The 13,345-nt window shown below is 37.4% G+C and overlaps 1 protein-coding gene across 1 annotated transcript in view; it reads right to left on the bottom strand.

Moving 5' to 3' along the window:
• The window catches only part of Scr (Sex combs reduced), a 32,758-nt gene extending 23,702 nt beyond the window's left edge, over window positions 1–9,056 (bottom strand). Inside the window, 3 exon segments of the mRNA XM_068296411.1 lie at window positions 634–814; window positions 816–1,601; window positions 8,982–9,056. Coding sequence (XP_068152512.1) covers window positions 634–814; window positions 816–1,574 — 940 coding nt within the window. The 5' untranslated portion in view covers window positions 1,575–1,601; window positions 8,982–9,056.
• Window positions 9,057–13,345: the final 4,289 nt, after the last annotated feature.

Genomic DNA, 13,345 nt, shown 5'->3' on the forward strand with positions numbered 1-13,345 from the left:
TTTTGTTTACATGAATTTTCACGCGCCACGATTTTCGCGGTCGAAGTTGTTATACCTTCTTCATTTTCACGCAGCGTCGAGAAACGAAAAATGGGGAAAATGGGGAAAATGTGTAAGTGCGAGTACGAGAACGAGTGCTTCGAGTGCGATGGAAATGTTGTTATTGTTTATGTATTTTGACAAGATGCTCGGCACAGTGCGGAACCAGCCTCAACTCTGTTTGCCAGACAACTTGGTGCTTCTGAGAGTTATACATATGGATATATGTTGGATATATGTATACGCTTACAACATGCACGGGCAGGTGAGACCAGACAGAATGAATAATGTGAATGAATTAGAGAGAAATTGCCATTCATTTGTCAAGTATTTGCTTGGCAATTATCACACTCAATGAATCATGAATCATTCACATAACCCACAACTACATACTCGATTCGTTTTAGATGCAATTAATTCAGTTTGAAATTCCAAACATGTAGAATTTTGTAGTATTAAATGGTCAATATATCGAATCGCACATTAATCTTTTTCATTTTGACCTATATCTTGACAATTTGTCTTTCTGGTATGGGTTCCATTCAATATCAATCGAATCTATATTCATTTAAATACTTAAAGTTGTGTACTTACTTTGCCCAAGATGCACTCTCTTCATCCATGGATAGATTTGTGGTGGATTCTTTTTGCCATTGCCGCTATTCTGACTGCTGCCAGCCTCGTTGCCGCTGTCGCTCTCCGAATCCGAATCACCGCCTCCCGGGCTGTGCATGGGCACCTGGACGCCAGGTCCACCGCCTCCAGGACCACCCCCCACTGTGATTATTGTTGAGACTGACGGCGGCGGCTGCGGCAGCTAGACTACCGCCTAGGACTCCTTTGTTCAGGGACCTCGCGACGCTCTCCACCACCGAACTGGGTGACAATTTGGGCGATATGTCGCGTGTGGATAGATCCTGGGGACTGGCCAATGATTGATTGTTGTTATTGTTATTACTACTTGAACTATTGTTGTTGTTGTTGTTGTTGCTGCCGCCCGTCGGCGTTGTCGGATCGTTGGCATATTTACAGCTGATGTTTGTCTGCTGCTGCTGCTGCTGTGTTTGTTGCTGCTGTTGCGGGTGGAGTTGCTGCTGCTGCTGCTGTTGTTGTTGCTGGGCCACAACGGCAGCAACATGTTGCTGTTGCTGCTGTTGTTGCTGCTGCTGCTGCTGCTGGAGCAATAAACGCTGCGGCTGCAATTGTGTATAATCCACCATATCGGGATTTCCCTGTCCTCCATAGGCAGCCGCCTGATTGGCATAATGAGCTTGCGGTGTATTTGGATAGAGATTTGGCGTATAAGCAGCCGCTGCTGGAAAATAATCGTTTGCCCCCGGTGTGGCTGCCCCCGAATTGGCACCGCCGCCGCTACCACCAGGCCCGCCGCCCCCTCCTCCGCCAGCACCGTTTGTACTTGCCCCACTGTTGCCACCAACCGCATGGCTTTGCTGTGGATTCATCTGCTGCGGATAGCAGGAGGCCAGCGAGTTGACAAACTGGTACGAAGACATGGCAAAGCAATCGGGATCCATGCTGGAGATTGGTACAACGATTCGTATCTGGAATGATCGAAAAAAACGTGAAGAAGAATATGAGTTTTTTCTCTTTTCTGTGTTCTCGTAGAATTCTGTGAATCGTTTGTAGGTGTTGCCTAGTCCACGCCCTCCCCTTCTTATGTGGCAAGATCTCATTTCGAGATACATATAAGCAAGTTGAAGATGACTGAATGAGATCTTTTATATGCCCCGAGAGCTTCTGTGCTGAATAGCAAACCCATATACATATATTTGCATTAAGCTGCAGATGGAGGCAAAAATTAAGTCTACAATAATTCCCATTAGCATTCGATTATGGAAATTAATCCAAAATCTAGATGGGGTTCTCTCTTAGTTGTCCTTAAAGAGCTTCTTTTAATTAAAATTCCTTCCCGCCCTTTGTCTATGTTTTCATTGGAAAAGTTGAAAATCAATAGGAAAATGCTTAACCTTATGATTTGAATCATGAAATTGTGGCGCTAGCTGGGCATTTGGACTGTTATGCTTAACTGCTTTTGGGAAAATACCGTTGCATTTGCTTTTGGACTCGATGGCAAAGTTTTTTTTTTTCTCTGCCCACATTCCGTCGTCCTCTCTTGTTCTCATCAAATAAATCTCTGTCTTGAGTTGGCCATTTTCATTTCAGTTTTTTCTTTCGGTTCTTTTTTTTGGCTCATTTTGTTTTGTGTTGTATCTTGAAGCCCAAAAGTTGATGTAAGTCGTTTTAATTTAAAGCCAACTCTCCACTCAACTCCTTTCATTTGGACAACATGCTAAAGGGTTAAATTGCCCACTGAATCAAAATTATTGGTTTCGAAAAACCAACGAAGGGCAGAAGAGGAAGTGAGGGCAAAGGAGGACGATTTGGCTTTGGCTTTTGCTGAGGTCGTTGCATTGTTTTTGGGGGCCTCCTTGGCTTGGCCTCTTTTGCCATTGCGTTTTGTACTCTTTTTTTGTTTCTGCTTCTTTCTTTTCCAACGCTTTGAGGCTATATACACATACACACCAATGTATGTGTATGTATGTGTGGCTGTTCCTTCTACCGACTCCTTGGACAAGCATTTGGTATCTGCGATGGAGTCTTTGGGTAAGCAAGTGCAGCCAGAAATTTCCGCCAAGTGTCCGATACTAAGTAAGAAGCGGCTGTTAATAAAGGGGGATAGATGGAGGGCTGAGAAGGAGAGTGGGCGGTGCCCGGCATAAAAATTGCATGCACATAATACCAATGCTTAGGCTTGAGACTTGGCCAGTTCGATAACACTCGAACACCAGGAGAAACCACAAGGTTCGATTTGGTTCTTTACCGTTCCAAAAATAATAATAATAATAATATTTAAAAGGAAAATGCTTAAAGAAAGTCGGCATAACCATATAATATCTGTATGGCAGAGGGACGAACCAAGCAGCCAACCAATCGGTACGTGAAGATATTAACAGTGTGCACAGTGGTTAAAGGTGCATTTGTTTAATATGCAAAATCGTTTAATTTTAATCATCCGAAATTTTACTTCAAAAATTATCGCCCTCCCCAGCCAAAAGCAGAGAGAAACCCTTTTCAGCTGTCTGTCAACAATTGATTTATAGGGGGGGACTCTGCGCATGTGCAACTCAATTCTCAGTCTCTGTTTGTTTACTCTACTTACCTGTGCCCTTCAAGACACCGGGAGAGGAGAAAGGAAGAAAGAAGAGACGGCCAAACGGCAACGAAAAGGAAATTCGTTCTGCGGTTTAACTAAAAGACAAACAGACAGAACAATGAAAATTTCACTCCCATTTTCAGAAAGAAAACTGAAAAAAAATGAAAATTGACAAAGGAAAAATCGACTTTGCCTTGTTTGCTCCCTCGTCATCATCATGATCATCGTCGTCGGAGATGGAGAAAAAATGTCGCTCATTTATAATTTATGGCTTTCTTATGAAGGGAATAAGGCAAAACATGCCGGGAAACCATCGTCCGTTCGACGGGGCGAGCGGCTTCTGTCTTCTGTTTCACCACATTATTCTCTGTCTCTCTCCCTCTCTCTCTCTCTGTTTCTCGTTTATGAGTATAACTTTTGGTTCAATGCGAATTCGTTTTGGATTTAATTAACACCAATTGAACCGCTTGTCGCCTCACGAAAAACAATTTTCAAAAAAAAAAGAGAGATCCAAAATAAATAATTTATTGCTTTTCATTTCTATTTTGAATTTTTAATTTAACCTTAAGTGATCGGTCGATCGTTCGATGGCCAGACAAAAACCTATATCTAATTGGCAGCAGTTTATGAAATATTTTCAGAGGGATGAGAGTTCAAATAGGTTAAGATATGGAAAAAGTTTGAACAATACCAACGAACTTTTGAATAGTTTAAAACAACTGCATCTATAATCCATAATTTAAGACAGACTAAGTCTACACTAGTCAACAAGGTTCAAAAAAAGACATCAGAAGTCAAAACACTGTAAAACTTAAACCATTTCTCTGCTATGTAAATGCTTAGGTCATGTTCCCTGACTGAAATGTCCTTACTTTAGCCACTCTAACGACAACAGTAGCCAATTGAGTTGTCCTTGCTGATCCTGTCAACATTTTCATTATGATGCTAATGCTCTCTCTCTCTCTCTCTTTTTGTCTCCAACTCTCAACGATTACATAACCGTAGGATCGTAAATTATGGGTGTAAAAACCGCAACAATGGCGACCGACCACCTCGGGGAGTGTGAAAGAGAGACATGAGTTTGGAAAACAATTCAAAAACTCATAAAAATTATGAGCCACTGTGACGAGGGTTGAGAGTGAGTGAGCCGCAAATGCGTGAGTAAGCGAGATGGCCATATCGAAAACCAAAGAACAAAACAAAAAATAATATTTATGACTATTTTTATGAGGTGCTTACAAATTTTTATGACTTTTTAATGGGTCCACTTGCATTTGTGTGTGCTCCGACTGTCGACTGTCGAGTGCCTAGTGCCTAGTGGCTGAGAGTGACTTTTTGTTTCGTTTTTTGTCATTCACTGCGCACAGGAGCAAGCGAGATGGCCTCATTTGCCAATGAGTGTGTGACTCTGCGCGTGCGCAAATACCTTTTCCTCATTTTTCTGTGGTGTTGTTGCCTTGGTGTTTGTTGTGTTTTCTTGTTTGGTTTTGTTTCTCTTTTTGTAGAACCCCATGTCGGAATTTTTAGAATCGTCATGTTTACACACACACGAGCTACGCCCATGTTGACAAGAAATATTAAAAATTATGATTTATGACCTGGTACAATGGCTACCCCTGGCTTACCCCCCGCCACTTGGCCCAAGACCAAGCTATTTGAACGAAATCTGTAATAATGTGGTTGAAGGCGACATTTGTAAAAGAAATAACTGGGCTTGGGTTCAGCCGATAATTAAGATGGTTATTTTGTTACCAATAATGAATTGGATGGGTTAGAAAGAGGCAAGAAGAAAGCAAAGGTATTTTTTAAGCCCAAGTTGATCTTTCAATAATCATAACTAGTGGGATAGGGGCAAGTGGCCTTGTTGGAAAAGCACTTAATTAACGATAATAAGTCATAAGATATGGCAATTAAAGCGGTTCCTTTAGCTTGTTTAGGTATTTAAATCGTAAATATCGATATAGAAACGAAAAGAAAGTGTAAATTCCTTAGAAATGATTACTTAATCGTTGAAAACTCTTTTTTTATAAGTCGTTACTTATGCTTACAAAAAGTATCAGTTAATCCTTCCGACTTATTCTTCTTTCCAGGACTTGTTTTGGTCTAGTCATAGGAACATATGTACATATGTACATAGAGAAATGGCGCAACAATCTGTGGTCAGAAGAGTCCAAAACTTTGATGTTTGGATGGAGGGGATCTAGGCTATACAGTCCACAAAGACTATTGACCATGTCAGATCAAGTGTGTTTGGTCAGTGTTGGTCCTATATGCTGTAAAGAAGGCATCATGGACATCCAGGTTTACGTAAAATTGTTGAAGAAGTGATGTTACCATATGCCGAAGAGGATGTATTACTTTGTTGGGTCTTTCAATAAGACAATGACCCGAAACACACGATGAAAGTGGCAAAAGCTTATTTCGAAAATGCAGAAGTAGATTTGATGAAGTGACCCGCACAGTCGCCCAGTCTGAACCAGAAGGGAGTAGCTGCTCCAAATCCAATCACTAAAAGAGGTCCCTGGACTGCCACAGAGAGTACATGGCAGGCCATAAGACCAGAAAGGTGCCAGAAACTGGTACACTGGATCAGTGGACATGCCACTAACTATTAATAGGCTGATAGTGGCATGTCCACTGATCCAGTCTACCAGTTTCTGGCTCCTTTCTGGTGTTCTATTAATAGGTTGATATTGAATTGGTCTTTATTTGAAAGCTATTTCCCTGAAATAAAATTCTATACTTTGAAACTTTGTGGTCTTTAAATTATGTGCTATTACCTGGCCTCAACCTGGCACTATTGACAGAAAATCTTCAATTTTTTCGAAAAGTCAAAATGGAGTGTTCCTTTTTTTGTTTATAATATAATTAATAACAGGTCGAATAATAAATTTGCATACCAAAAAATCTTGGTCTAGAGCCGATAACATTACTCTACACTTAAAATAAAGTTTTAACAGCTAAGGAACAATTTCTTAATAGTTTCTTACGAGGATTTTCATATTTTCCATTTTGTTTTTTTTGAGGTGCGTTTCCGATATTTGGTTTTGTTTTAGTGTTTTTTTTTTCCTTTGTTGAGTAATATTTCACATTTTCTCTCTTTGCTCACTATTTTCTTTTTCTTTTTGGTGGTTGCGTGCTCTTTATCAACTGGAAGGAATTTTCACTTCATTAAAACGAAATGCAGGCATTTTCCGAAATAATTAAGAGGCACAACAAGAGGCGAAATGTCACAGGCGAATGAAAAATAACTGACAAAATGGCAAGGGGAGGGGAAAAGAGGGGCGCAGGTCAGAGGGTAAGAGGCTAATCCATGGACTATATAAAGGTATATAGGTAAATATGGCGTGTTCAGCTAAAGCACAAGAGAAAAAAGGGGAAGTCCCCACAGCATGTGGCCAATGAATGAAATTCTATTACAGAAAAGTAGCTTGAAGCCAAGTTGAAAGTCTCTCAAGCGATGAGACTTGAATCTTCCTGGCAACTTCTACTTATGTAATACTATATATACATATATGTATCCTATGTGGTCGGTCTATCTCCCTGGGTGTCTGGTCTCTAGTGCCGCCCCGGCATGTGGTGGACTTTTAATAACACATGGGCAAAGAATAGAGAGAAAAATGCCACTTGATGTAGGTCACTTTCATTTGCATTTGCAGCTCGCCCCGCGGGGGTAGATCCAGATCAAAAGAATGCCCTTTCAAAGATTGCATAATGTGGACACACAACAGACAGAGAGACAGAGAGATATAGAAAGTTAATTGGTCACTAGGTACACACACACACACAGGGAACTGCACACTCACACACTTATCTAACAGAGTGGAAAGTCAGAGTCTTCCCTTCTTCTTTCAACCTGCGCCTGGAGCCACTATTCATCATATTTATTCCTGCTGCTCTTGCTGTCATTATATTATTTTCAGTTTTATAAATCAAAAAATCATTTTTTGTTTTTTCGTTTCTGTTCAAAAAAAAATGATACCAAACACGCAAACTTCCAGAGACTCTGACGAGTCTTTGTCGTTGCTTTATGTGTCGGGATTCATTTATATTCTCTTGGATATCGTCAAACGAAACAGAAGATGATACATATGACTATGAAATTCTTGCATGTAAGACGCGATTTCATCTTTGATTTATTTTTAGGCTCATGAATTGTAAAGTAAATGTCTCTGGGTAATTTAGAATCTGCAGTAAATGTCGCTAACTTAAAAAAATAGCAAAATTGTTTTAGGGAAAATATTCGAAAGTTAAGCAAAACTGAAAGAAAAACTGAATCCAAATTAATAAACAACCTTGTGATTAAAGAAAGGACAGACCAACTTAATAACAAGTGATTAGAGCCGTTTACATAACTTGCCAGATCTTATATTACTTACTAGACTTGGAAGAAGTATCTCAAACTTGTTGTGAGTTAAGAAAAGATTCAATTTGATCAGATCAGCTTAAGTTTTGAAAACAAATCACTGTGACTAAGTCTTATAAAGTATTGCTAAGTATTAGATCTGAATATCTATTCAAACATTTTTTGATGTTTCAAACTGATTCAATTGTATTGAAGTTCCAATGCGAGTTCTACGAAAACATTATAGTTATCAAGGGAATTTAGTCATTAAACCAAGTAATTAAAATAAGCTTAGTTCCCCGAATTCTATAAACATAAATCTTATTCTACCTTAATCTACCTATAAAGGTTGGCAGAACACAAGAAAAGTCGGAAGACGTACTAACCGGAGGTCCTTTCATATAATTTTGTGTTGGGACCAACCAATTACTCATCGAACTTTAGTCGCTAAAACCGGACGGACGTTATAAGTGGATTCAAATAACCGGAATCTACTGTAAAAGACACTTCTGCTTACACTTTTACACTTTTTTATGACAAATTTAAAAGGATACCTCGATATTTATCAACATTTCAATCAGGAATACTATCAGAGTATGTTTTCTAAAAGATTATGAACCAATGAATCCAAATCTGTCGACCAAATGTTACTTTATTTTTAAGTCCTAAGCAAATTTAAAGATTTTGATTCTAACGAAAATCTGTTAGAGAGTGTATTCTGGTCTCTGGGTTCAAAGTTCAGCTCATTTCAATAGTCCTTTGTTATTGTTAAAGACAAGAATCGTTAGGCTCAAAAAGTATTTGATTTTTATTACAAATTATTTACAAAGTTGAACTTCGAGTACCAAAGAGTGCCTCAAGGCAATATCAATATATGATGATGCCATTAATACTGACAATATTAGAAATTATTTAAAAAATTCTCATTATTGTTTACTATTAAGTTAATTAAATTCTCAAAACACTTTTCGTTTTATTTTTTATCATGCTAAAAACTCACAAGTTTAATATGAAAAGAAAATAAAGAACTATCTTTGAAAAGAATTGGATTAACAGTTTGTTCCTTCTTAAATAAAAGAAAAACCAAAATGTTTGCTATATTTATTTATTAGAAGCTATTTAAAATTTCTGGCAATTTCTAAAAGTTTTTGTATTAAAGTGAAAAAAGCTTTAAAATGTCTAAAATAATAATACTGAGAAGAAATTAGTTCATATATTTCATTATTTGTTATAATACTGTAAACTATTTTTAGTATAAACATTTTTAGGTTACACTTTTTAACAACTTTTCCACTTTTCTAACCCATTTCACTAACTTTTGATGACTTTTTTGTGTTATTCATTTAGGTCTTAAGCAAATTGTTGTTTAAATAATGAACTTTGTTTTGTTTTAAGTTTAACGTTAAGCAATTGTTTACTCACAATTCACTAAATCTGCCGACGGTGTTTCGCATTCAATATGTTCTGGTTTTAAATGTTGTTCTAACAATTTTTGTTCACTTCACTTGCACATTAAATTGTTGTTCTTTTTGGCCAAATGGCGTAATGGCCTTTTCGTATGACGAAAGTTAATCCGTTAGTGCCGGCTTTGGGAAATTGGGTTAATTTGGTCTTGGCTTGCAGGCAGGTAAACCAACCGGCCAAATGGCAATTGCACTTGACTTTCTTGTTGTTGGCCGCAATTAGCGCTAAATGGCCAAAGGTTTCCACAAACACACACACACACAGACACACATACACTTATATCGACCAAGACTGATTGAGATCCAGAGAACTGATCGAATTTGTCACAGAGGAGAACTCTTGGTGTACAACCGAGGAAACATTTCACACCAAATTTTTTAAGTTATCCATCAACAGCGACGGCGAAATTGAATTTTAAACGTCATCGATGAAAACACTTCGCTGGCCATCCATCTTCGGCATGTTATACGGCTTATAGATTGTATTTGAATCTTTGTATGGATCGGAATCATCCAACAGCGGATGCGCGTATGTTTTTTCGGTAATTTTTGTTTTTCTTTTGCTCTTTTTGTTTCTTGTTCTTTTTGATTGTTTTGTGCCGCGACTACGTGCTCGAAGCGCCAATGTCTCACTTTGACTGCTCGGGCATAATTCAAATATCTGAGCATCAATATAAAAAACAACAAGAAATACATTGCACACACACACACACTCACTCACTCTCTCTCGCACATGTGACTATATATCTCCCCATCTCCGTCTGTCCAATTGCATTATCAAGTGCCTTCAAATGGCCGAATCAAGTTGCCATCTCGCTCTCACTTGTGCATGTTTTGCCTCACCTTTGCGGTAAAACCAGAAATTCGAAGCCGCAAATGAGAACAAGTTCGAAGCCGAATTGTGGGAGTACAATGTTCGAACTCGCATTCGTGTCCGAATTCCTATTGCTCACACCGACACTGTCTGTGTGAGGAGAGATCGCCTTCTGTGGCTGCGGAGCCAAACAAACATTTTTCGAAATTCGAAAAACGCCGAAAGCTTATAGATTACAAATCAAGCAAGTTTAGGGTATTCGATGGCGGTTTGAATCTCACCCCACCGCCTTCAGGTCAGGATAAAAAACAAACAAAAGTGATAATATCAAATGTTGAGCAAAATAAACACACAAAAGGGGAAAATAAACTGTTAATTTGGGGTTGTTACTTCATACTAATTTAAAGTATTTAGAAGGAGTTGGTTTTTGAAGTTTGAAATGAAAAGACTTTTAGTTTACAGTTAGGAATGGGAATTATTATAGTTTCGTCTAATATATCAAACTTTTCTAGTCTGAGAATTACTTTTGTCATTTAGTCCCAATTGAAAATTATTTTTCAAGTCTTTCTTCCAACAATTCTCTTTATTATAATACTAAAATGAATTACAAGTAATGAAATCAATTGTTAAGTATTTTTAAGTCTATTTTCTAGCAATTCTATCGAATATTATGGGAACAAGGACTTCTTAATTAACTTGACTTAACTACACCAATGCATCCTTAACCTTTTCTCATATTTTACCATCAATTTTTATATCAAACTTATCTGCCCATCTTATCTGTTCATCTCCTTCTGATTTTCTTTTTGAAACGAGGGGTCTTTCATGAGTTATTAACTCTATGGCTTACCTATATTTATTGAAATCCAATTGCTGATTAATAGCCGCTGCTAGTTTTATGTGTTGAGACACTTCACTTGCACAAAAAATTCATTTAAAAATTCTATTATCTTTACCAATAATAATTTTCTCATTTAAATGGATTAGCACATTTGTTTCGTAACAACTTTTAATTATTGGTTAATTCACACGAACTTTAGTTGTCAACACAACTTGTCATTGCACTTTAGCCTTTCTCCTGACCCTATTCACCGCCGCTTGAGCCGCGAGAAAAAAGCTTCATCAACTTAAACTTCGACGAAGTGTTTTGGTTCTTAGTTAGTTGAAATTGTAAACCGGAGATGAACACGGAGACGAGCGCGTAGTTCGGTGTTTTTGTGGCGTCTGAAGTGCGCCACGTTCAATACACGTTTGAGGGCAAAAAACCACTGTTCGCATCGAGTGCGGGTTCTTCTTCTTTGGGCCTGACTGCCGTGTGTGTGTGAGCCGTGTGTGTGTGGAGCGCCGTCGTTGTGTGTTTTTCGAAAACAGTGAGCGAGCCAATGAGTTAAAGCGAGCTGGCACTAGGGCTCTTGACGATGTTCGAAAAACAGGCTATCCTGCTCGTACTTGCTATCCCATTGGCTTTGATTTATGTTGATGTGCAAAGAGGGTGCCAAGACGGACCTATGGCGAAGCGCCTGGGAACGAGGATATCTGTGTTTTTTTTTTCTCTTGGTGTATATATATAGTTATATATGTATATATATGTGTTTTTATATTGTACGTAGCTCCAATTCTCAGCTGGGAAAACAGAAAAACAGGTAGTTGGGCCCATCAGCAGCAGCAGTAGTTGGTGTTGTTGTTGTTGCTGCTTTTCCATCTTCTGCTCCAGATTAGGCCGAAATCATCCTAGATTAGTGGAAAGAAGAGTCGAGTCCTGTCTGTGTGTGCGTGTGGGTCCTGGGCAGCTCTGCTTCCCGCACTTTTGTATTTGTATTCAATCGTGATGCCGTTTCACTAAATCACCGTCACATTATTATTTCGCATTATTATTTTATAAACGTTTCGTTCATTTCCATTTTTATTGGCGCTGCATTCGAAATTTGTTCAAAGTAACACAAAAAGAGAAGAGACAACAAACAAAAAAGTTGCAAATGTTTTTACTTTTCTCCGTCGTTCTCTTTAAAAAACAAAAAACTTTGCTTCTCGTCTGAACTGAAAATGAAATGTGTCTCTCCCTCGATTCTTTGATGTTAAGTTCAAGTTCTTATGATGAATCATTTTCTGGTTGGCTGGTTGCTCGGTTTGGTTGGTTGGTTTGTTTGCTTTTGGCTAAATGCCTTAATTAAAAATCAATTTCATATTTGCTACCAGTTTTCAGACCTAACTTAAGGTGTTTTTTTGGCCATTTGTATAGGGCTGATTGGGAAACAAACCCAAACACACCCAAGAAAACAAAAAACTAGAAAATACTTTGAAATCAGATACGAAAAAATAGTCTTAAAATAGATTTAATCAATCATAAGATTCAAAAAGTTGATGACAAATCGTGAAGATAAAGATTTGTATAGATAAATTTCCAGTTTTCGAATCTAATTTTATAATCTGGCAAATGAAGTTCAAAGAGTTGAAACTATTTGGGGACTTTGAGCTACAATAATTATGCAAATTATGTCCAAAACTTTACAAAAAACTTACACTATTTATTTGATTAAATAAAATAGCTACGTTCCTAGAAATATTTTCTTTCAAGTCAAAACTTCCTCCAATCAAATTGATAGATTCTGTGATATTATATTTGAAAGAGAACTATCGATTAGATTTGTTAGTCTATCTTGTCCCATGTTGGGTCCTATGTTGCAGTTGTTTGTTATTGGTTTCATTTGGCTAATCTATCATTCAGTTGATAAAGGCCTAAAAAGGATGCAAGAGACTATATAACTATATAATATATAACTATGTAAATCAAAATTAACAGTATATTGTACAATTTCCTGCATAATTCAATTCAATCTTTATTTTATACACTTGTTTGTTCCACTTTAAACTCCTCAATGGTGGGGAATTGATATTGAAACTAGTTAGTTTCTTTAGTTAGTTTCTTTAGTCAGTTTCATTGATTTTCATACATATTCATTTGAAAAGCTGAAAAAGAATACAAAATTTAAAGTTGATCGGATTCAGTAAAGTCAAATAAAGTCATGGAAACTTTTCGTGGTCAGTTGCCATCATAATATATCTAAGAGGAGTCGATGTAAGTACCCCCTGAACTCAGTCTCAAGATATGGATAAAATTGTCCCTTCGAGCCATTTGCCTAGCCTCATCATAATTACAAATTATCATTTATATAATTTAACTAAATTCAAAGTTAGGTAAAAGTAATTAAAACAGTAATTGAAACAACTAAGATAAGGAAAATCTATGATAGAAGTTATCAATCTTTGATTTAGTCCTTAAAAATGTTTGAGTTTTGAAATCATTTACCCTAAACTGCTTTTGTTTGTGGAAAACAATGAAACAATTAACATATTTTGCATATATTTTTAGATCGTAGGAAAATTCTATCTACTTAAGGACAATGCAGCAAATGTTTATACAGAAAGAGAAGTGTTTAATTAGGATTAAAATTCACTTTATCATGCTGATAAAATGCCTCAACTAAAATTTAACTTTTTCAAATATAAAT

Source organism: Drosophila tropicalis, unplaced genomic scaffold (assembly GCF_018151085.1).
Source record: "Drosophila tropicalis isolate 14030-0801.00 unplaced genomic scaffold, ASM1815108v1 contig_859, whole genome shotgun sequence".
In the NCBI taxonomy this organism is placed as follows: Eukaryota; Metazoa; Arthropoda; class Insecta; order Diptera; family Drosophilidae; genus Drosophila; species Drosophila tropicalis.